This window comes from Pleurodeles waltl, chromosome 8 (genome assembly GCF_031143425.1).
Source record: "Pleurodeles waltl isolate 20211129_DDA chromosome 8, aPleWal1.hap1.20221129, whole genome shotgun sequence".
NCBI lineage: Eukaryota > Metazoa > Chordata > Amphibia > Caudata > Salamandridae > Pleurodeles > Pleurodeles waltl.
This window is the reverse complement of record NC_090447.1, coordinates 1,536,677,123-1,536,702,638: the sequence shown is the minus strand read 5'-3', so window position 1 is coordinate 1,536,702,638 and position 25,516 is coordinate 1,536,677,123. Positions and strand designations below refer to the sequence as shown.

Below are 25,516 nucleotides of genomic sequence, written 5' to 3'. Positions count from 1 at the left end.
GGGTTCCAGGAGATCCCTATGGGCTGCAGCATTTCTTTTGCCACCCATAGGGAGCTCTGACAATTCTTACACAGGCCTGCCACTGCAGCCTGAGTGAAATAACGTCCACGTTATTTCACAGCCATTTTACACTGCACTTAAGTAACTTATAAGTCACCTATATGTCTAACCTTTACCTGGTAAATGTTAGGTGCAATGTTACTTAGTGTGAGGGCACCCTGGCACTAGCCAAGGTGCCCCCACATTGTTCAGAGCCAATTCCCTGAACTTTGTGAGTGCGGGGACACCATTACACGCGTGCACTACATATAGGTCACTACCTATATGTAGCTTCACAATGGTAACTCCGAATATGGCCATGTAACATGTCTATGATCATGGAATTGCCCCCTCTATGCCATCCTGGCATAGTTGGCACAATCCCATGATCCCAGTGGTCTGTAGCACAGACCCTGGTACTGCCAAACTGCCCTTCCTGGGGTTTCACTGCAGCTGCTGCTGCTGCCAACCCCTCAGACAGGCATCTGCCCCCCTGGGGTCCAGCCAGGCCTGGCCCAGGATGGCAGAACAAAGAACTTCCTCTGAGAGAGGGTGTGACACCCTCTCCCTTTGGAAAATGGTGTGAAGGCAGGGGAGGAGTAGCCTCCCCCAGCCTCTGGAAATGCTTTGTTGGGAACAGAGGTGCCCAATTCTGCATAAGCCAGTCTACACCGGTTCAGGGACCCCTTAGCCCCTGCTCTGGCGCGAAACTGGACAAAGGAAAGGGGAGTGACCACTCCCCTGACCTGCACCTCCCCTGGGAGGTGTCCAGAGCTCCTCCAGTGTGCTCCAGACCTCTGCCATCTTGGAAACAGAGGTGCTGCTGGCACACTGGACTGCTCTGAGTGGCCAGTGCCACCAGGTGACGTCAGAGACTCCTGCTGATAGGCTCCTTCAGGTGTTAGTAGCCTTTCCTCTCTCCTAGGTAGCCAAACCCTCTTTTCTGGCTATTTAGGGTCTCTGTCTCTGGGGAAACTTTAGATAACGAATGCATGAGCTCAGCCGAGTTCCTCTGCATCTCCCTCTTCACCTTCTGATAAGGAATCGACCGCTGACCGCGCTGGAAGCCTGCAAACCTGCAACATAGTAGCAAAGACGACTACTGCAACTCTGTAACGCTGATCCTGCCGCCTTCTCGACTGTTTTCCTGCTTGTGCATGCTGTGGGGGTAGTCCGCCTCCTCTCTGCACCAGAAGCTCCGAAGAAATCTCCCGTGGGTCGACGGAATCTTCCCCCTGCAACCGCAGGCACCAAAAAGCTGCATCTCCGGTCCCTTGGGTCTCCTCTCAGCACGACGAGCGAGGTCCCTCGAATCCAGCGACACCGTCCAAGTGACCGGCACAGTCCAGTGACTCTTCAGCCCAAGTTTGGTGGAGGTAAGTCCTTGCCTCACCTCGCTGGGCTGCATTGCTGGGAACCGCGACTTTGCAAGCTACTCCGGCCCCTGTGCACTTCCGGCGGAAATCCTTTGTGCACACCCAAGCCTGGGTCCACGGCACTCTAACCTGCATTGCACGACTTTCTAAGTTGGTCTCCGGCGACGTGGGACTCCTTTGTGCAACTTCGGCGAGCACCGTTTCACGCATCCTCGTAGTGCCTGTTTCTGGCACTTCTCCGGGTGCTACCTGCTTCAGTGAGGGCTCTTTGTCTTGCTCGACGTCCCCTCTCTCTGCAGGTCCAATTTGCGACCTTCTGGTCCCTCCTGGGCCCCAGCAGCGTCCAAAAACGCCAAACGCACGATTTGCGTGTAGCAAGGCTAGTTGGCGTCCATCCGGCGGGAAAACACTTCTGCACGACTCTCCAAGGCGTGGGGGATCCATCCTCCAAAGGGGAAGTCTCTAGCCCTTGTCGTTCCTGCAGTATTCACAGTTCTTCAGCCTAGTAAGAGCTTCTTTGCACCAACCGCTGGCATTTCTTGGGCATCTGCCCATCTCCGAGCTGCTTGTGACTTTTGGACTTGGTCCCCTTGTTCCACAGGTACCTTCAGACAGGAATCCATCGTTGTTGCATTGCTGATTTGTGTTTTCCTTGCATTCTCCCTCTAACACGACTATTTTGTCTTTAGGGGAACTTTGGTGCACTTTGCACTCACTTTTCAGGGTCTTGGGGTGGGTTATTTTGCTAACTCTCACTATTTTCTAATAGTCCCAGCGACCCTCTACAAGGTCACATAGGTTTGGGGTCCATTCGTGGTTCGCATTCCACTTCTGGAGTATATGGTTTGTGTTGCCCCTATCCCTATGTTTCCCCATTGCATCCTATTGTAACTATACATTGTTTGCACTGTTTTCTAAGACTATACTGCATATTTTTGCTATTGTGTATATATATCTTGTGTATATTTCCTATCCTCTCACTGAGGGTACACTCTAAGATACTTTGGCATATTGTCATAAAAATAAAGTACCTTTATTTTTAGTATAACTGTGTATTGTGTTTTCTTATGATATTGTGCATATGACACTAAGTGGTACTGTAGTAGCTTCACACGTCTCCTAGTTCAGCCTAAGCTGCTCTGCTAAGCTACCATTATCTATCAGCCTAAGCTGCTAGACACCCTATACACTAATAAGGGATAACTGGGCCTGGTGCAAGGTGCAAGTACCCCTTGGTACTCACTACAAGCCAGTCCAGCCTCCTACATTGGTTGTGCAGCGGTGGGATAAGTGCTTTGAGACTACTTACCACTCTTGTCATTGTACTTTTCATAAGAGAAAAATATACAAAACAAGGTCAGTGTATATACACATAGCCAAAAAGTTTTGCATTTCCTCTTTTCACTCTTTTCTAAGTGCTGAAAAGTACTTCTAAACTTTCAAAAAGTTCTTAAAAGTTTAAAAAGTTTTTTTCTGTCTTTCCAAAAAGTTCTGAAAACTTTTTTCTCTTTTTCTATCACTTTAACTCTCTCTAAAAAATGTCTGGCACAGGAAAAAATGTTGAACTGTCCAAACTTGCATATGATCACCTTAGCTGGAAAGGAGCAAGGAGTCTCTGCATAGAGAGAGGTTTGAGTGTAGGGAAGAATCCTTCCTTAGAACTGTTAATTAATATGCTTAGAGTACAGGATAAGGCCATAAGTGCCCAATCTGTAGAAAAAGTAGCTAATGGTTCTCAATCTGATCCAGGGACTCCCCCAGGAAAAGGTTCAGGAAAGAAACTTCTCAGCCTGCCCATTACTAGACAGTCTAGCATAGTTGGTACAGAGGTTGAATCACACCATACTGATGATGTGATCTCACATTATGCTGGTAGCCAAGCTGTTAGGGTGCCCTCTGTAAGGGACAGGTCTCCTTCTGTTCATTCCCATCATACCTCTGTATCTAGAAATGTCCCTCCCACCCACCCTGATGACAGATTGTTAGAAAGGGAGCTCAATAGATTGAGAGTGGAACAAACCAGACTGAAGCTCAAGAAGCAACAGCTGGATTTGGATAGACAGTCTTTAGAATTAGAGAAGGAAAGACAGAAGTTGGGTTTAGATACCCATGGTGGCAGCAGCAGTATTCCCCATAGTCATCCTGCAAAAGAGCATGATTCCAGGAATCTGCACAAGATAGTTCCCCCTTATAAGGAGGGGGATGACATTAACAAGTGGTTTGCTGCACTTGAGAGGGCCTGTGCTGTACAGGATGTCCCTCAAAAGCAGTGGGCTGCTATCCTATGGCTATCATTTAGTGGAAAGGGTAGGGATAGACTCCTTACTGTGAAAGAAAGTGATGCCAATAATTTTACAGTTCTTAAGAATGCACTCCTGGATGGTTATGGCTTAACCACTGAACAGTACAGGATAAAGTTCAGAGAGACCAAAAAGGAGTCTTCACAAGACTGGGTTGATTTCATTGACCATTCAGTGAAGGCCTTGGAGGGGTGGTTACATGGCAGTAAAGTTACTGATTATGAAAGCCTGTATAACACAATCCTGAGAGAGCATATACTTAATAATTGTGTGTCTGATTTGTTGCACCAGTACCTGGTAGACTCTGATCTGACCTCTCCCCAAGAATTGGGAAAGAAGGCAGACAAATGGGTCAGAACAAGGGTGAACAGAAAAGTTCATACAGGGGGTGACAAAGATGGCAATAAGAAGAAAGATGGTGAAAAATCTCAAGATAAGCATGGGGATAAGGGTAAAACCAAAGATCCCACTTCAAATCTTAAACACTCTTCAGAGGGTGGGGATAAAACAAATTCTTCCTCTTCTTCCCAACCTGCACACATTAAAAAGCCTTGGTGCTTTGTGTGTAAAAATAGAGGCCATAGGCCAGGGGATAAGTCCTGTCCAGGTAAACCCCCTGAGCCTACCACCACTAATACATCAAGCTCTAGTGCCCCTAGCAGTAGTGGTACTAGTGGTGGGACTGCTGGCAACAGTCAAGCAAAGGGTGTAGTTGGGTTCACTTATGGGTCCATAGTGGAAACTGATGTAATCAGTCCCAAGACAGTTTCTGTCACACCTAGTGGCATTGGCCTTGCCACACTGGCTGCTTGTCCCCTTACAATGGATAAGTACAGGCAGACAGTTTCAATAAATGGTGTTGAGGCCTTGGCCTACAGGGACACAGGTGCCAGTTTCACTTTGGTGACTGAAAACCTAGTGCCTCCTGAACAACACATCATTGGACAACAGTATAAGATTATTGATGTCCATAACTCCACTAAGTTTCTTCCCTTAGCTATAATTCAGTTTAGTTGGGGTGGAGTTACTGGCCCTAAGCAGGTGGTGGTATCACCTAGCTTACCTGTAGACTGTCTCTTAGGTAATGACCTAGAGGCCTCAGGTTGGGCTGATGTAGAGTTTTATGCCCATGCAGCCATGCTGGGCATCCCTGAGGAATTGTTCCCTCTCATTTCAAGTGAAATGAAAAAGCAAAGGAGAGAAGGCCTGAAAACTCAGGATCCCTCTCCATCAACAGGTAAAAAGGGTATCACAGTATCCCCTAACCACCCCACCATTCAGGATACTATTCCTGTGGTGGGAGAAACCTCTCCTGGGGTGGCACCTGTTCCAAGGGAATCATCAGCTGGCAAAGCTGGACTCCCTGAGGTGGAAGTACCTCTCTGTGGGATAACTAACATTGGTGAGAAAAAGAGCACCATTTTAGTTAACATGGAGCATCCCTCCAACCCTCCCAGAGAAACTTTAGTGCAGAAACTCTGCACTGCCTCACAACACTTAGGACAGCATCCCTGCCCTAGTGTGGAGCTGATAGGACAGCATCCCTGCCCTGCTCCAACTCAAGAGAAACAGCATCCCTGTTCTCTCTTCCAGCCAGATGGACAAAGTTTTTGCCCAGCTATGGCTTTTCTGAGACAGCATCCCTGTCTGGCATTTCCATCACTACAAATAGGTTCAGTGGACAATTCCCACTGCTCTAAACTAAAACTTACTGATAGAAACTCTGAAAATACATCTTCACATTGTTGCTTAGCTAAAAAACTTCAAACAGGGTGGTTTACATCCCCACAGGGAAGTAACCATATAGTGGATGATAAAGGGAGTAACCAGTCTATTGCAGAGCTACTCTCTACTTATCACCACTTAGACAATAAAGTCTCAACTGGCCAAGGTTAGCCTTATTGTCCTTCGTTTGGGGGGGGGTTGTGTGAGAAGGTAGCCTCTTTCTAGCCTTGTTACCCCCACTTTTGGCCTGTTTGTGAGTGTATGTCAGGGTGTTTGTCACTGTTTTCACTGTCTCACTGGGATCCTGATAGCCAGGCCTCAGTGCTCATAGTGAAAACACTAGGTTTTCAGTATGTTTGTTATGTGTCACTGGGGTCCTGCTGGTCAGGACCCCAGTGCTCATAGGTTTGTGGCCTATATGTATGTGTCACTGGGACCCTGTCACACAGGGCCCCAGTGCTCATAGGTGTGCATGTATATGTTCCCTGTGTGGTGCCTAACTGTCTCACTGAGGCTCTGCTAACCAGAACCTCAGTGGTTATGCTATCTCATTACTTTCAAATTGTCACTAACAGGCTAGTGACCATTTTTACCAATTTACATTGGCTTACTGGAACACCCTTATAATTCCCTAGTATATGGTACTGAGGTACCCAGGGTATTGGGGTTCCAGGAGATCCCTATGGGCTGCAGCATTTCTTTTGCCACCCATAGGGAGCTCTGACAATTCTTACACAGGCCTGCCACTGCAGCCTGAGTGAAATAACGTCCACGTTATTTCACAGCCATTTTACACTGCACTTAAGTAACTTATAAGTCACCTATATGTCTAACCTTTACCTGGTAAATGTTAGGTGCAATGTTACTTAGTGTGAGGGCACCCTGGCACTAGCCAAGGTGCCCCCACATTGTTCAGAGCCAATTCCCTGAACTTTGTGAGTGCGGGGACACCATTACACGCGTGCACTACATATAGGTCACTACCTATATGTAGCTTCACAATGGTAACTCCGAATATGGCCATGTAACATGTCTATGATCATGGAATTGCCCCCTCTATGCCATCCTGGCATAGTTGGCACAATCCCATGATCCCAGTGGTCTGTAGCACAGACCCTGGTACTGCCAAACTGCCCTTCCTGGGGTTTCACTGCAGCTGCTGCTGCTGCCAACCCCTCAGACAGGCATCTGCCCCCCTGGGGTCCAGCCAGGCCTGGCCCAGGATGGCAGAACAAAGAACTTCCTCTGAGAGAGGGTGTGACACCCTCTCCCTTTGGAAAATGGTGTGAAGGCAGAGGAGGAGTAGCCTCCCCCAGCCTCTGGAAATGCTTTGTTGGGCACAGAGGTGCCCAATTCTGCATAAGCCAGTCTACACCGGTTCAGGGACCCCTTAGCCCCTGCTCTGGCGCGAAACTGGACAAAGGAAAGGGGAGTGACCACTCCCCTGACCTGCACCTCCCCTGGGAGGTGTCCAGAGCTCCTCCAGTGTGCTCCAGACCTCTGCCATCTTGGAAACAGAGGTGCTGCTGGCACACTGGACTGCTCTGAGTGGCCAGTGCCACCAGGTGACGTCAGAGACTCCTGCTGATAGGCTCCTTCAGGTGTTAGTAGCCTTTCCTCTCTCCTAGGTAGCCAAACCCTCTTTTCTGGCTATTTAGGGTCTCTGTCTCTGGGGAAACTTTAGATAACGAATGCATGAGCTCAGCCGAGTTCCTCTGCATCTCCCTCTTCACCTTCTGATAAGGAATCGACCGCTGACCGCGCTGGAAGCCTGCAAACCTGCAACATAGTAGCAAAGACGACTACTGCAACTCTGTAACGCTGATCCTGCCGCCTTCTCGACTGTTTTCCTGCTTGTGCATGCTGTGGGGGTAGTCCGCCTCCTCTCTGCACCAGAAGCTCCGAAGAAATCTCCCGTGGGTCGACGGAATCTTCCCCCTGCAACCGCAGGCACCAAAAAGCTGCATCTCCGGTCCCTTGGGTCTCCTCTCAGCACGACGAGCGAGGTCCCTCGAATCCAGCGACACCGTCCAAGTGACCGGCACAGTCCAGTGACTCTTCAGCCCAAGTTTGGTGGAGGTAAGTCCTTGCCTCACCTCGCTGGGCTGCATTGCTGGGAACCGCGACTTTGCAAGCTACTCCGGCTCCTGTGCACTTCCGGCGGAAATCCTTTGTGCACACCCAAGCCTGGGTCCACGGCACTCTAACCTGCATTGCACGACTTTCTAAGTTGGTCTCCGGCGACGTGGGACTCCTTTGTGCAACTTCGGCGAGCACCGTTTCACGCATCCTCGTAGTGCCTGTTTCTGGCACTTCTCCGGGTGCTACCTGCTTCAGTGAGGGCTCTTTGTCTTGCTCGACGTCCCCTCTCTCTGCAGGTCCAATTTGCGACCTTCTGGTCCCTCCTGGGCCCCAGCAGCGTCCAAAAACGCCAAACGCACGATTTGCGTGTAGCAAGGCTAGTTGGCGTCCATCCGGCGGGAAAACACTTCTGCACGACTCTCCAAGGCGTGGGGGATCCATCCTCCAAAGGGGAAGTCTCTAGCCCTTGTCGTTCCTGCAGTATTCACAGTTCTTCAGCCTAGTAAGAGCTTCTTTGCACCAACCGCTGGCATTTCTTGGGCATCTGCCCATCTCCGAGCTGCTTGTGACTTTTGGACTTGGTCCCCTTGTTCCACAGGTACCTTCAGACAGGAATCCATCGTTGTTGCATTGCTGATTTGTGTTTTCCTTGCATTCTCCCTCTAACACGACTATTTTGTCTTTAGGGGAACTTTGGTGCACTTTGCACTCACTTTTCAGGGTCTTGGGGTGGGTTATTTTGCTAACTCTCACTATTTTCTAATAGTCCCAGCGACCCTCTACAAGGTCACATAGGTTTGGGGTCCATTCGTGGTTCGCATTCCACTTCTGGAGTATATGGTTTGTGTTGCCCCTATCCCTATGTTTCCCCATTGCATCCTATTGTAACTATACATTGTTTGCACTGTTTTCTAAGACTATACTGCATATTTTTGCTATTGTGTATATATATCTTGTGTATATTTCCTATCCTCTCACTGAGGGTACACTCTAAGATACTTTGGCATATTGTCATAAAAATAAAGTACCTTTATTTTTAGTATAACTGTGTATTGTGTTTTCTTATGATATTGTGCATATGACACTAAGTGGTACTGTAGTAGCTTCACACGTCTCCTAGTTCAGCCTAAGCTGCTCTGCTAAGCTACCATTATCTATCAGCCTAAGCTGCTAGACACCCTATACACTAATAAGGGATAACTGGGCCTGGTGCAAGGTGCAAGTACCCCTTGGTACTCACTACAAGCCAGTCCAGCCTCCTACACAAGGGACTTCAGGAACACCATGGATCTATCACCACACTGCCCCCGTTGTCCTGTAAACAAACTGTGAACCAACTTACCTCCTGCTCCTGAGGGCATCCTTGTACACAGCTTCTGGCTCATAGATTAGCTCTGCACCTCATCGCCCTGTGCCCTGCACCGAAGAACCTGCAGTGCCCTAAGTGTCCCCCACCCCTTGCGACCTTGATACTCCAAGGGGTACCGAAGGATCCATCTTTAAACTTACCTGTGCAATGCTTTTCCAAGTGGTTCCCCGTGGTGGCCCTGCACCAGCTCCTGAGACATTCTCCAACTGCTTCCGCCGGAACCGGGAGCCACGCGAACTTCTCTAGTTGGCAAAGTGTGCCCACCAACGACCTCGACCAACCTGCAAAAGATGAGCTTGGTAACCCAACTGTACAATTTTATATGTATTTTTAAAGGGGATCCTCTGTTGAATCCTATGGTGTGTAATTAAACATAAAAACACTCTTTTTATTAAACTTCAAAAATCCATATCTCAAAAAGTACTAACCCAATTCCAATGATTTCGGTCTTAAAATTTATATAAAAAATTGAAGTATTTTTTATAAATTGGTCTCAAGGTATTCCTTTGTTTGTGTGAGTTGCAAGATTGATGCTACGAGTACAACAAATACCTTGCACTTCTCCAAGACAGACCTAACTGCTCAACCAATCTATTTTAAAAATTAGAGCATTAGGTGATCTAGTTTTCACCCCTGTTAACCAATGTGTGGTTGCCTGGACCCCCTGCACAGTGTGCCTAGCTTTGCACGCTACATAGAGGGCCAGCCTCCTACAAGGTGGCCTAGTGCTTCATTAGAGACATGGTCTAGTGGTTCAGTAGAGATGTGATCTAGTGCTTCAATAGAGACATGATCTAGTGGTTCAGTAGAGATGTGATCTAGTGCTTTAGTAGAGACATGGTCTAGTGGTTCAGTACATATGTGGTCTAGTGGTTCAGTAGAGAAGTGGCCCAGTGCTTTATTAGTGATGTGGTCCAGTGGTTCAATAGAGACGTGGTATAGTGGTTCAGTAGGGATATGGTCTACGGTTCATTAGAGATGTGGTCTAGTGGTTTGTTAGAGACGTGGTCTAGGGTTCATTAGAAATGTGGTCTAGGGTGCATTAGAGACATGTTCTAGGATTCATTAAAAGACATTGCCTAGTGGTTCATTAGAGATGTGATCTAGTGGTTCAGTAAAGATGTGCTCTAGTGGTTCATGAGAGACGTGTTCGAGTGGTTCAGTAGAGACATGGTCTAGTGGCTGAGTAGAGATGTGGTCTAGTGGTTCAGTAGAGACATGGCCCAGTGCTTTATTAGTGATGTGGTCTAGTGGTTCAGTAGAGACGTGGTCTATTGGTTCAGTAGAGACATGGTCTAGTGGTTCAGTAGAGATATGGTCTAGTGGTTCAGTAGAGACGTGGACTAGTGGTTCAGTAGAGATGTGGTCTAGTGGTTGTGAGAGGAGGCCTCTTTGTGCATGGCTAGCCCCCACTTTTTGCCTGATGTTGATGTGTTCTAAACGTTGGTAGTGCCCAGGGCCCCCCCTAAACAGGTTCCCTGGACCAGAGCTCTTTCCCTAAAACTGTTATGATGCTTGGCACAATTGGTTAAACTCTTAAATATCCCTGTAAGTCCCTAGTAAATGGGTACCCCAGTACCCAGGGCAGGAGATATTAAGAGTAGGCCCCTGAGGACAGCGGCACTGATTGTGCCACTCCCAAGGGCCCTGCACCCAGATGCACCAAGCACCGCTATTGCAGGCTGAGTGTACTGGGGCAACCCTAATAGGGCACATTCGACATGGCACACCCTCTGTGTGCCCTGCCCCCCTTACACTGGGTACGTCACCCCTCTAGCAGGCCTTCCAGTCCTAAAGGCAGGGTGCACCATACCATATGTGAGGGCATAGCTGCATGAGCAATATGCCCCCACTGTGTCCTTGCTAAACCTAGGACATAGTGAGTGAACAGAGCAGCCATTTTAATGTATGCTCTGGGCACTGGTCAAACACAAGTTCCTCAGCTACATAATGGCCACTCTGCACCCTGGGTTATTTGGTATCAAACAACTCAGAATGTTATATGATACCAGTATTGGATTTACCCCTAAATGTACCCAGTGTCCCCTGCAAAAGCTAACCCTAACTGGCAGAGTTGCTGGCTGGTTCCATCCAGCTGCCACTCCAGACAGCTAGTATACAAACCTGGGAGAGAGCCCTGGCTCTCTGGTTTGTAAGACAATGCCCTTCCTGGGTGGAGGAGCTAACCCCCCTCCCTCAGGAATGTGCACTCCCCTGGCGCTGAGCTTGAAAGGGATACTGCCCCTGAAACTCGAGCCCCCCGGCCTGCTGCTAGCAGCAGAGGGCGTCCCCCTTTGCAAACCCCCACGTTTGGCGGGAGCAAAGGTGGGAAACCAGACAAAGGGTAGGAGGAGTGGCCTCACTGAGCATGCACCACCCCTAAAGGCTTGCATGCGAAGTAGACCCTCTGATTCAGTTTTCTCCATCTTGGAACGGAGGAAAACAGCCAATGAGGTTTAGGGAAGTGGCCCTTCCAACAGGAAGCGGTCACTATAGTAGGTGTAGCCATCCAAGGGTAAGTACCCCATTGGACACTACCAGGTTCCACCTAAAACGCCCACTAAATTCAGTATTTTAGATTTCAAAAAGGATTCCAAGAAGGCAAGAAGGCCAGCACCAGAGAAACCGCCAGGACGAGAACTTAGAACCTGCTGCACCAGAAGAGGCGCCAAGACCCCTGCTTGATGCACCAGAGTCCGACAATCGCCGCTGCGGAGGAGCTGACCACTGGACCAACCCCAAGAAACCCACGGGACCTCCAAGCTTCAAGGATCACCCCAGATCTCCCTCCTGAGTGGAGGCATCACTCAAGAAAAGCAAGTAAACTGGAAAGGACCAAAAAAACAGTGAGGGACACGTCACTGAATCGCCGATATCTCCGTGACCGGAAGTCACAGCTGGACCCAACGACACACAGACGACAGTCCGGAAGTACAAAAAACATAAACAGGTGGTTATGCATAAGGGTCACACTTCCTCTATGTACGCATAGTATGTCAAGAAAGATCAATATCAAATTTCACAGAAGTTGCTGGTATTGGTGCCAAGGTGGCAGGCACCCAACCACCTAGGGTTGTGTAGATTAGGGAGAAAAACTAACACATGAAAGTCAAAAATTCATATGCCAAGGCACTCAACAGCAGTGATAGAAAGTCCATTCCTCATAGTATTGAAGCAATCAAAGTCCGACTGCAACTGAGTAAATATCCGAAGGTTTTATTCATCCGATGCAAATCCAAAAGATGCAACAGCCAACACATGTTTTGTCAACAATACTTCCTCAAGGCAAAGGCATATGTATATTAGAAAGTCCAAAAGATGTTATGAAAAAACTAATATGGTGAATCGGCATGAATCTTAGGTTGTCATCCCAGATCATTGAAGAGAAATACACTCCGTCAGTGTCTATGACCTTGATAAGTCGTGTAATCTTCGTTTCCCATATGAGGTGAGTTGGTTGATTGTTCCGGAGGCACCCCCCAAACTGAACCAAGTTTGGTGGCACTGTGACCCTCAGTGGCCGAGATAGAGCAATACCCTTGGTCCTGGTCAGCTGAGGTTAGACCAGGAGAAAACCAGCTCCCCCGGAGCTGACAAAGGATCAGGAGGAAGCCCCAGTCAAGGGACTTCAGGAACACCCTGGACCTCCGACCAGAGTGCCCCCATTGTCCTGTAAGCGGCCCTCAAAGAAGCTTACCTCCAGCTCCAGTGGACTTTGTTGTGCACAGCCTCCAAGACCTCTAAAACGCCCTGAACCTGGCCGCCTTAGGCCTTGCATCGCGGGATCTGCTGTGTGCCCCGGGTCCCCAACCCCTTATGACCTCGACAGCCCAAGGGGACCCCAGGCACCACTTTGAATTTGCAATCCAGCTCCATTTCCAAGTGGCCCATCCAGGTGGCCTTGTGCCAATAACTTTTCCAACGCTGCTCCCGCCGGAACCAGGAGCTACCCAAAGCTCTCCAGCTGGCACGAGGTGCCCACCGACCACTTCGACCATCCTGCAGAGGAAGAGACTGGTAACTCAAATGTGCGATTTTTAATGCATTTTTTAAAAGTGACTGCCTATTGATTCCAATGGTGCGTAATTACGCACAGAAAGACTAACTTTGCTAAAACTTTTAAAAGTCATAACAAGAAAAGTACTTAATGTATTCCAAAGATTTTGGTCTTAAAAATTATATAAAAGTCTGAAGTATTTTTATAAATTCTGGTCTCGAGTTATTCATTGAGTGTGTGTGCTGCATGATTGGATTTGTGAGTAGACCAAATACTTAGCACATCTCCTGGATTAGCCTAACTGCTTGACCACCTACATTAAAAATTAGAGCATTAGGTGGTCTGCTTTTTACCCCTGAAAACTAACATGTGGTTGTCCAGACCCTCTGCATGGTGTACTTGGTTTTGTACACTACATAGAGGGCCAGCCTCCATCAGTGGTTCGTTCGAGACATGGTCTAGGATTCATTAGAGACATTGGGGGTCATTATGACCCTGGCGGAAGGCGGAGAACCGGCGGTAAGACCGCCAACAGGCTGGCGGTCTTACTTTGTGGAATTATGACCATGGCGGTTACCGCCATGGTCATCCGCTGGTTCTCTGTTCCGCCCGCCGGGCTGGAGACGACCGCCGGGCTGGAGACCTAGGTCTCCAGCCCGGCGGCCGTCACTATACCGCCGGCAGTATTTGGACCCTGCTTACCGCCGTGGATTTCCAGCGGTTTGAACCGCCATGAAATCCATGGCGGTAAGCACTATCAGTGCCAGGGAATTCCTTCCCTGGCACTGACAGGGGTCTCCCCCACCCCCCCCACCCGACTCCTTCCCCTACCCCCCACCACCCCTGCCACCCCCCAAAGGTGGCAGGCCCCCCTACCCACCCCGACCCCCAACATCACTTCGCCCATACCCACATGACACGCACGCAGGCACCACCTACATACTTACACGCACACACGCCGACAGACATGCCTACATCCACACACACAGTCATACACGCACACCCACATTCAAACATACACGCACACATCCATACAGACATACCCACAGACATACATGCACTCATTCCCATACACACAGCACCCTGCAGGCATACACGCACTCACACACCCCCTCTACATACACACATGCACACCCCCATGCACGCACACAACACACAACACCCCCCAACCCCCCTCCCCTCACGGACGATCGACTTACCTGGTCCGACGATCCTCCGGGAGGGGGCGGGAGCCATGGGAGCAGCTCTGCCGACACCACACTGCCAACAGAACACCGCCACGGCGAATCACAGGACGTGATTCACTGGGCGGTGTTCTGTTGGCGTGGCGGTGGAGGTGGAGCAACCTCCACTTCCCCGCCTCCCGCCAGTATGGCTGTTGGCGGCTCTCCGTCCGTAAAAGGACGGAGAGCTGCCAACGGTCATAATAGGCCGAGCGGCAAACCGCCACCACGGGCGGTCTTCCGCACGGCGGTCCCTCGGCGGTCTTTAAAAAAGACCGCCGAGGTCAAAATGACCCCCATTGTCTATTTCTTCAGTAGAGCCGTGGTCTAGTGGTTCAATAAAGATTTGGTCTAGTGGTTCAGTAGTGACGAGGCCTATTGCTTCAGTAGACACGTGGTCTAGTGGTTTAGTAGAGATGTGGTCTAGTGCTTCAGTAGAGACGTTGTCTAGTGATTCAGCAGAGATGTGATACAGTGGTTCAGTAGAGATGTGGCCTAGTACTTAATTAGAGATGTGGTCTAGTGGTTCAGTAGACACATAGGCGGTCATTCCAACCGCGCCGCCCGCCATGCGGTTACCGCCGAATGACCGCACCGCGGTCAAAAGACCGCGGCGGCCATTCTGGCTTTCCCGCTGGGCCGGCGGGCGACCGCCAAAAGGCCGCCCGCCGGCCCAGCGGGAAAGCCCCAGCAACGATGAAGCCAGCTCCGAATGGAGCCGGCGGAGTTGCTGGTGTGCGACGGGTGCAGTGGCACCCGTCTCGATTTTCAGTGTCTGCTTTGTAGACACTGAAAATCATTATGGGGCCCTGTGAGGGGGCCCCACGACACCCGTTCCCGCCATCCTGTTCCTGGCGGTATTTACCGCCAGGACCAGGATGGCGGGAAGGGGGTCGGAATCCCCATGGTGGTGCCGCGGTCAGGATGGCCCTGGAAGCACCGCCAGCCTGTTGGCGGTGCTTCCGCGGTCCCCGGCCCTGGCGTCCATAGTTTGTGGTTCAGTAGAGATGTTGTCTAGTGGTTCAGTAGAGACGTAGTCTAGTGCTTCAAGAAAGACGTGGTCTAGGGTTCATTAGAGATGTGGTAGTGCGAAAGTGTTCCCAGTGTGCAAAAAGCAGATGCAAACAAATGTTGCGCCCCCCCAGGGAACTTCACTAATATGGCTTCTGGGCTTATATCCCAGCTCCCTTGCTTGGTCACATCACTGCACCTTCCTGTGCCTCAGTTAGTTACCTTTCCTACAAGTTTTTATTGTAGAAATGGGATAAGCACTGTTATTTAACATAAGGATAACTTGACTTTTACATCTTAGCGACACCAGCCACTAGAAAACACTATTTATGAAAAATGAAGCACAACTTACAGTTGTGCGTCATTTTTTTTTACGCAAGGTAAAGTCATTCCCTAGTGCTATCCGTCCGTCATATTTAAAAAATGACGCACGACGGTGCTAAGGAATTGTTAGTGTGAAAAGAAATTACTCTAACCGTTGCGACATGCCTTAAAGAACAATGACACTAATGCTGAAAAAGTGGCACTAGACCGTTTTGCGTATTTATCACACAAAATGGGTTAGCGCCATTTTTTACCGCATTGGCGTAAAAAAAAACGCACAAGCAAAAAAAAACATTTGGAAAGACCAGACTGAGAATGCAGGCCAGGAGAGATCCAAGGGAGAGCCCGGTCACCCAAGTACCAGCCAGGAGGGTCCAGCAAAGTCCCAGGAGAAGGAGAAGAGGAAGCGTAAGTGTTGCTTTAATGAGGAGGAGCATGAAATCCTGGTGAGAGAGGTGACGGAGCCACAACACCAGCTCTTCGTCACCTCCAAATTGCCAGTCGGTCCGCCTTCTGCGCTGCCTTTGTGGCTGCTGTGGTGGTGTTTGGGGTTGCTGCGGTGGTGGTGGAGTGACCTGTTGTCATCGCTGACGACCGCGGTGTGTGTCAAGCTGGAGCAGTAACACTTCCATGATGTCCTGAAGGTTACAAATGTTCCTTCTGTGTGTTTTCCTTAAGTGGAGGTCTGTGGGCCTCTTTTTAATGCCTGGTCTTCTTTGTTACGTTGAGTCCTCCTCCTCGTGATCATGCTGAAGAATCTACCCACTGACTGAGAATCAATGAGAAGGACAATTCAGGACAATTTACATGTTGGTCAGGGGATGGCTATCATTTAAGGTGCCTTGATCTAAGAGCTGACCCATCTTGATTGTTAATGTGACATCTCTCATTGGTCCTTGCAGATAAGGTGGCCATTATTGAGACCTTGGGACCGGTGGTCCGGGTCACTGTGGAAACGTCAGAGCATCAAGTCGAAGTGGAGCTAGTCCCCACGGTGGAGGTCCCCACCTGCTGGTCCAGGAAGGCCCGCTGGCCGCGCTTCCTGAAACGTTGGCCATCCAATGACAAAGTACGGTGTGTCAAGGTAGGAGGGGACAGGTGAAAATGGAAATTACTCTGGGCCACTGGGGTTGTAAACACTTCTGTATGATCCAGGGGAGGGCTTCCCATCCTTGTGCCTTAGCTGCTCCTCTGGTTTCTACTGACTCTAAGGGCCTGACTTAGACATTTGCGGAGAGGTTACTGTGAGGGCTGAGAATGTATTCACTATTGTGTCACATCCCTGAGAGGGCGGAGGTTTTATTTACCCTTGGGCACATCCCAGAAAGGGCTAAACGTCCTATTCACCTATGTGTCACATCCCTGAGAGGGCTCAGGTTTTATTTACCCCTGTGTACCATCCCTGAGAGGGCTCAGGTTTTATTTAACCTTGTGCCACATCTCTGAGAGGGCTCAGGTTTTATTTACCCTTGTGTCACATCTCTGAGAGGGCTCAGGGTTTATTTACCCCTGTGTCATATCCCTGAGGACTGAGATTTTATTTAACCTTGTGTCTCATGTAGGAGGCTGGCCTGGCTTGTAGTGGGTACCAAGGGGTACTTACACTTTGTACCAGGTCCAGTTATCCCTTATTAGTGTAGAAGAGGTGTCTAGCAGCTTAGGCTGATAGAAAAGGGTAGCTTAGCAGAGCAGCTTAGGCTGAACTAGGAGACATGCAAAGCTCCCACTATACCACTGGTGTCATATGCACAATATCATAAGAAAACACAATACACAGATATACTAAAAATAAAGGTACTTTATTTTTATGACAATATGCCAAAAGTATCTCAGTGAGTACCCTCAATATGAGGATAGCAAATATACACAAGATATATGTACACAATACCAAAAATATGCAGTAATAGCAATAGAAAACAGTGCAAGCAATGTATAGTCACAATAGATTGCAATGGGAGCACATAGGTATAGGGGCAACACAAACCATATACTCCAAAAGTGGAATGCGAATAACGTATGGACCTCAAAGCTATGTGAGCTTGTAGAGGGTCGCTGGGACTGTAAGAAAACAGTGAGGGTTAGAAAAATAGCCCACCCCAAGACCCTGAAAAGTAGGTGTAAAGTGCACCTAAGTTCCCCAGAGAGCACAGAAGTCGTGATAGGGGAATTCTGCAAGGAAGACCAACACCAGCAATGCAACAACGATGGATTTCCTGACGAGAGTACCTGTGGAACAAGGGGACCAAGCCCAAGAGTCACGATCAAGTCGGGAGTGGGCAGATGCCCAGGAAATGCCAGCTGAGGGTGCAAGAAGCTGCCACCGGATGGTAGAAGCTGTGGATTCTGCAAGAACGAAGAGGACTAGGAACTTCCCCTTTGGAGGATGGATGTTCCACGTCGTGAAGAAGCTTGCAGATGTGTTCCCACGCAGAAAGACCGCAAACAAGCCTTGCTAGCTGCAAGGGTCATGGTTAGGGTTTTTGGATGCTGCTGTGGCCCAGGAGAGACCAGGATGTCGCCAATTGCGTGAGGAGACAGAGGGGGTGCCCAGCAAGACAAGGAGCCCTCTCAGAAGCAGGCAGCACCCGCAGAAGTGCCAGAACAGGCACTACGAAGAAGAGTGAACCGGAGCTCACCCGAAGTCACAAAAGAAGGTCCCACGACGCCGGAGGACAACTCAGGAGGTCGTGCACTACAGGTTAGAGTGTCGGGGACCCAGGCTTAGCTGTGCACAAAGGAAATCCTGGAAGAGTGTACAGGAGCCGGAGCAGCTGCAAATCACGCGGTACCCAGCAATACAGTCTAGCGTGGTGAGGCAAGGACTTACCTCCGCCAAACTTGGACTGAAAAGTCACTGGACTGTGGGAGTCACTTGGACAGAGTTGCTGAGTTCCAGGGACCACGCTCGTCATGCTGAGAGAGGACCCAGAGGACCGGTGATGCAGTCTTTTGTTGCCTGTGGTTGTAGGGGGAAGATTCCGTCGACCCACAGGAGATTTCTTCGGAGCTTCTAGTGCAGAGAGGAGGCAGACTACCCCCACAGCATGCACCACCAGGAAAACAGTCGAGAAGGCGGCAGGATCAGCGATACAAGGTTGCAGTAGTCATCTTTGCTACTTTGTTGCGGTTTTGCAGGCTTCCAGCGCGGTCAGCGGTCGATTCCTTGGCAGAAGGTGAAGAGAGATGCAGAGGAACTCTGATGAGCTCTTGCATTCGTTATCTAAAGAATTCCCCAAAGCAGAGACCCTAAATAGCCAGAAAAGGAGGTTTGGCTACTTAGGAAGGAGGATAGGCTAGCAACACAGGTAAGAGCCTATCAGAAGGAGTCTCTGACGTCACCTGCTGGCCCTGGCCACTCAGAGCAGTCCAGTGTGCCAGCAGCACCTCTGTTTCCAAGATGGCAGAGGTCTGGAGCACACTGGAGGAGCTCTGGGCACCTCCCAGGGGAGGTGCAGGTCAGGGGAGTGGTCACTCCCCTTTCCTTTGTCCAGTTTCGCGCCAGAGCAGGGCTGGGGGATCCCTGAACCGGTGTAGACTGGCTTATGCAGAGATGGGCACCATATGTGCCCATCAAAGCATTTCCAGAGGCTGGGGGAGGCTACTCCTCCCCAGCCCTGACACCTTTTTCCAAAGGGAGAGGGTGTAACACCCTCTCTCTGAGGAAGTTCTTTGTTCTGCCTTCCTGGGCCAAGCCTGGCTGGACCCCAGGAGGGCAGAAACCTGTCTGAGGGGTTGGCAGCAGCAGCAGCTGCAGTGAAACCCCGGGAAAGGTAGTTTGGCAGTACCCTGGTCTGTGCTAGAGACCCGGGGGATCATGGAATTGTCTCCCTAATGCCAGGATGGCATTGGGGTGGCAATTCCATGATCTTAGACATGTTACATGGCCATGTTCGGAGTTACCATTGTGAAGCTATACATAGGTAGTGACCTATGTATAGTGCACGCGTGAAATGGGGTCCCCGCACTCACAAAGTCCGGGGAATTTGCCCTGAACAATGTGGGGGCACCTTGGCTAGTGCCAGGGTGCCCACACACTAAGTAACTTAGCACCCAACCTTTACCAGGTAAAGGTTAGACATATAGGTGACTTATAAGTTACTTAAGTGCAGTGGTAAATGGCTGTGAAATAACGTGGACGTCATTTCACTCAGGCTGCAGTGGCAGGCCTGTGTAAGAATTGTCAGAGCTCCCTATGGGTGGCAAAAGAAATGCTGCAGCCCATAGGGATCTCCTGGAACCCCAATACCCTGGGTACCTCAGTACCATTTACTAGGGAATTATAAGGGTGTTCCAGTATGCCAATGTAAATTGGTGAAATTGGTCACTAGCCTGTTAGTGACAATTTGGAAAGAAATGAGAGAGTATAACCACTGAGGTTCTGGTTAGCAGAGCCTCAGTGAGACAGTTAGGCATCACACAGGGAACACATACATATAGGTCACAAACTTATGAGCACTGGGGTCCTGGCTAACAGGGTCCCAGTGACACATAACAAACATACTGAAACATAGGGTTTTCACTATGAGCGCTGGGCCCTGGCTAGCAGGATCCCAGTGAGACAGTGAAAACACCCTGACATATACTCACAAACAGGCCAAAAGTGGGGGTAACAAGGCTAGAAAGAGGCTACCTTCTCACATCACATCCCTTAGAGGGCTGAGGTTTTATTTACCCTTGTGTCGCATCCCTTAGAGGGCTCAGGTTTTATTTACCCTTGTGACACAACCCTGAGAGGGCTGAGGTTTTATTTACCCTTGTGTCACATCCCTGAGAAGGCTCAGTTTTTGTTACCCTTGTGCCACAACCCTGAGAAGGCTGAGTTTTTTTTTTACCCTTGTGTCACATCCCCGAGAGGGCTCAGGTTTTATTTACCCTTGTGTCACATCCCTGAGAGGGTTCAGGTTTTATTTACCCTTGTGCTACTTCCCTGAGAGGGCTCAGGTTTTATTTACCCTTGAGTCACATCCCTGAGGGCTGAAGTTTTATTTTACCTTGTGTCACATCCCCGAGAGGGCTCAGGTTTTATTTACCCTTGTGTCACATCCCTTAGAGGGCTGATGTTTTATTTACCCTTGGGCACATCCCTGAGAGGGCTCCGGTTTTCTTTACCGTTGTGTCACATCCCTGAGAGGGCTGCGGTTTTATTTACCCTTGTGTCACATCCCTGAGAGAGCTCAGGTTTTATTTACCCTTGTTTCACATCCCTGAGAGGGCTCAGGTTTTATTTACCCCTGTGTACCATCCCAGAGAGGGCTCAGGTTTTATTCACCCTTGTGCCACAACCCTGAGAGGGTTGAGTTTTTTTTACCCTTGTGTCACATCCCGAGATGGTCAGTTTTTATTTACCCTTGTGCTACTTCCCTGAGAGGGCTCAGGTTTTATTTACCCTTGTGCCACATCCCTGAGAGGGCTCAGGTTTTATTTACTCTTGTGTCACATCCCTGAGAGGGCTGAGGTTTTATTTACACCTTTTATCACATCCCTGAGAGGGCTGAGGTTTTATTTACCGTTGTAAAAAGAACAGATGATGGACGGAATACAGAGCAAATCAAACATTCACCCCCAGTCACAAAGATCTGGGTTTAATCCATCGTTTTTTTGCTCACCACGCCACCCCAGGTTGGACACAGCCATATGCAAATCAGTCTTGACCCAGATCTCTGTACTGGGGGTGAATGTTTTACGTTGTTCAGCATTCCGTCCATCACTTGTTCTTTTTGCATTTGTCGCCCTAAGTGGGAAGGGTATGCCCAGGCGTGGGACCCGTGCTTCCCATGCCACTGGATTCAAGCTAGCCTGGCAGATGAAGGGTGAAACCCTGAAACCGGTCCCAGGATGCTTGTTTCCAGTCCAGAGAAGACCTGGCCTGGCAGTTCGGGCTGGACTGTTCCCATGTGGAACAGGGTCAAGACTGATTTGCATATGGCTGGGTCCAATATGGGTTTATTTACCCCTGTTTACCATCCCTGAGGGCTGAGGTTTTATTTACCCTTGTGTCGCATTCCCGAGAGGGCTCAGGTTTTATTTACCCTTGTGCCACATCCCTGAGAGGGCTGAGCTTTTGGGCTCAGGTTTTATTTACCCTTGTGTCACATCCCTGAGAGGGCTCAGGTTTTATTTACCCTTGTGCCACATCCCTGAGAAGGCTCAGGTTTTATTTACCATCCCTGAGAGGGCTGAGGTTTTATTTACTCTTGTGGCACATCCCTGAGAGGGCTTAGGTTGTATTTACCCCTGTGTATCATCCCTTAGAGGGCTCAGGTTGTATTTACCCTTGTGTCACATCCCTGAGAGGGCTCAGGTTTTATTTACCCTTGTGTCACACCCGAGAGGTCTCAGGTCTTTCTTTACCTCTGTGTCACATCCCAGAGAGGGCTCAGGTTTTATTTACCCTTGTGTCACACCCCGAGAGGTCTCAGGTCTTTCTTTACCTCTGTGTCACATCCCAGAGAGGGCTCAGGTTTTATTTACCCTTGTGCCACATCCCTGAGAGGGCTGAGGTTTTATTTACCATCCCAGAGAGGGCTCAGGTTTTATTTACCCTTGTGCCACATCCCTGAGAGGGCTGAGGTTTTATTTACTCTTGTGGCACATCCCTGAGAGGGCTCAGGTTGTATTTACCTCTGTGTCACATCCCAGAGAGGGCTCAGGTTGTATTTACCCTTGTGTCACACCCCGAGAGGTCTCAGGTTTTATTTACCCTTGTGCCACATCCCTGAGAGGGCTCAGGTTTTATTTACCCTTGTGTCTGATCCCTGAGACGGCTCAGGTTTTATTTACCCTTGTTTCACATCCCTGAGAGAACTGAGATTGTATCTAACCTTTTGTCACATGTGTGAGAGGGCTAAGGTTTTATTTACCCTTGTTTCAAATCCCTGAGAAGGCTGAGCTTTTATTTACCTTTCTGTCTCATCCCTGAGGGGGCTCAGGCTTTATTTAGCATTTTATCACATGTCTGAGAGGGCTCAGGTTTTATTTACCCCTGTGTACCATCCCTGAGAGGGCTCAGGTTTTATTTACCTTTGTGTCACATCCCTGAGAGGGCTCAGGTTTTATTTACCCTTGTGCCACAACCCTGAGAGGGTTGAGTTTTTTTTTACCCTTGTGTCACATCCCGAGATGGTCAGTTTTTATTTACCCTTGTGCTACTTCCCTGAGAGGGCTCAGGTTTTATTTACCCTTGTGCCACATCCCTGAGAGGGCTCAGGTTTTATTTACCTTTGTGTCACATCCCTGAGAGGGCTCAGGTTTTATTTACCTTTGTGTCACACCCCCAAGAGGGCTCAGGCTCTATTTACCCTTGTGTCACATCCCTGAGAGCGCTTAGGCCCATATTTATACTTTTTGACGCAAACCAGTCAAAAAGTTTACCACCAGCTAACGCTATTTCTACGCGCCTTGTTTAAAGAATGATGTTAGCCAGCGCTGCGGACTGGTCTGAGTAAAAAAAAATGACTCAAACCAGGCAGCGCCGACGTAGGGGAAAATGGGGGTTGTGCGCCAAAAAATGGTGCAAGTCAGGTTTGAGGCAAAAATCATGCCTCAAACCGGACTTGCGCCATTTTTTGACACACAACCCCCATTGAAATGACTCCTGTCTTAGCAAAGACAGGAGTCATGCCCCCTTGCCCAAAGGCCATGCCCAGGGGACTTATGTCCCATGGAAATGAGCCCACAGGCCCCTTAACGCCTGCCCTGACACAGACGTTAAAAAACGGCGCACATCAGGCTGTGCGCCGTTTTTTAAGGCCCGCCCTCTCCTGTGCATCAAAATGACGCAGGAGTATAAATAAGGCGCACAGGCCTTAAAGTCATTTTTTGGGCGGGAACGCCTACCTTGCATGTCATTAACGCAAGGCAGTTTCCCGCATCCAAAAAATGACTCACACAGAGGAATTTTGATGTCCGCGGGCTTGGGGGTCAAAGTTTAAATATGGTGCACGGTTTGGGCAGAATGTGCGTCAAAACTTTTGACGCACATTCGGTGCAAACAGAGTATAAATATGCCCCTTCGTTTTTTTTACCCCTGTGTCACATCCCTGAGAGGGCTGAGGTTTTATTTACCCTTGTGTCACATCCCTGAGAGGGCTGAGCTTTTATTGACCTACTTGTCACATCCCTGAGAAGGCTGAAAATGTATTTATACCTTATCCTAGGGCCTCTTCCGCTCAGTCATAATCTTTCTCCCCTCCCTCTAGTCCTTCGGGTTCAACTTGTTGGCCCGCTCCAACTACCACTGGCAGCTGTCCTTCACGCGGGCTGAGCGGGTGCTCATTGAGGGCATCGATGAGGATGGCGGCTGTCGGCTCAAGTGCTTCCGGGTAATTCGCCAGCTGAAGGAGGACTTCTGGTGCACTGGCTGCAAGCCAGTCATCACAGCCTATCACCTTCAGGTGAGTGGTAGGTCCAGTCATCCAGGGCATGTGGGCCCCTGGTGGGATTAGCAAGGAGAGAAGACAAAGTTCCTCTTTATACTACAAGGAGTTAATCTGAATCTCATGTTTGTTTTTTCCAGCCATGACCCTGCTCAGTGGTGCCTTACTGAGTGGGTTACTTTGGAGCAGTTTCTCACCTGCTGGATGGGCTCCACTGTCATGTGTGACACTGTGCCAGTCCCATACTTGTCATCTGACCTTAGTCTCTAACTAACATGCAGTTAATCTTTTACAATCAATGTCCCCTATAACTGGGTCAGAACTACTAACCTGCCAACACAGCTTACTACAAGTAATTATAACCATATATGTTTACATGACTATCTACAAATATTGAAACGCAAGTTCTGCACTAAACCAACCAAACTAAAGCATTATAAAGTCAGCTGAGTGACTACTGTACATCACGCACCAAACCACACGAAGACTTGTATCCAGGCTTCAGAACTAAGAAATTACAGCGATCCTCACTGTGGGAAGATCTACCCAGCTACTTTATTAAGGTGACAAACGCACCATTCTGGGTCAGACAGTGATACCAATATTCAACATCCAGCTGGGGCTTTAATAATTCCAGCCTTTCACCATTCCCCAGGTCACTTTTTGTCCTGATGAGACCCTAGTATCCAGCATGAGGGTCGAAACGCCGTCGACACATTAATCAGACAAGACCTCTTCGATTATGTTTTGAATTATCAATCAATGTATTGACAAGCATACTTTATAACTTAATAAGAGGCTGTCTTTGTGACATACACCAAAGATCACAGAACTATAAGCAATTTCGTTAATGCTTTATGGTGTGGTGTCTCTTTTCTCACTTGGGGATCACCTTTCTCAACTATCACTGTTTGTTTATTTTACTAAAGTATGATTATAAAAATGATTCACCATTATATGCTGATGCAGCTCCAAAACATTTTTAAAACATGTTTTTATCATATGTGCTGGTACTGGAGTCAGTGGAGCTTTTTTGAAAGATTATAGACAGTTGATTTTCATCTTCATTTAAGACTTTTTTGTATGAGTTAACCAGAGCAATATTTTTTCTGCTATAATATTTACATTGATTGCAAATGAGTTTCATGTGGATATGTGTTTTGTGCTAATTTTTGGAGTAGCTTCATCAAGCAGTTAGACCAATCTTGGAGAAGTGCAAAGCATTTGTTGTGCTCCCAGTATCAATCTTGCAACCCACACACTCAAATGAATAACTCAAGACCAATTTATAAAACTACTTCAGATTTGTATGTGTTTTTTAAGACCAAGTTTATCAGAACTGGTCAAGTACTTTTTGAGATATGAATTTTTGAAGCATAATAAAATAGTATTTTTGTGTGAAATCACGCACCATAGGAATCAATGAAAAGTCACATTTAAAAATACATATAAAATCTCACAGTTGGTTTACCAAGTTCTTCTTTAGCAGGTTGGTCGAGGTCATCGGTGGGCATGCTGTGCCAGCTGGAGATGTTTGGGTGGCACCTGGTTCTGGCGGGATCAGAGATAAAAGGTCTCTGGAGCTAGTGCAGATCCACTGAGAAGGACCACTTGGAAGAACACTGTACAGATAAGTTGAGAGGTGGTTCCTTGGGGTCCTTTTGGAGTGTCAAGGCCGCAAGGGGTGGAGGACCC

The 25,516-nt window shown here is 48.8% G+C and overlaps 1 protein-coding gene across 1 annotated transcript in view; it reads left to right on the top strand.

Annotated features, from left to right (window-relative positions):
- The window catches only part of MAB21L3 (mab-21 like 3), a 126,600-nt gene that overhangs the window by 81,365 nt on the left and 19,719 nt on the right, over nucleotides 1-25,516 (top strand). The window contains exons 6-7 of the mRNA XM_069202975.1: nucleotides 16,349-16,530; nucleotides 23,645-23,839. Coding sequence (XP_069059076.1) covers nucleotides 16,349-16,530; nucleotides 23,645-23,839 — 377 coding nt within the window. The remainder of the gene's footprint in view (nucleotides 1-16,348; nucleotides 16,531-23,644; nucleotides 23,840-25,516) is intronic.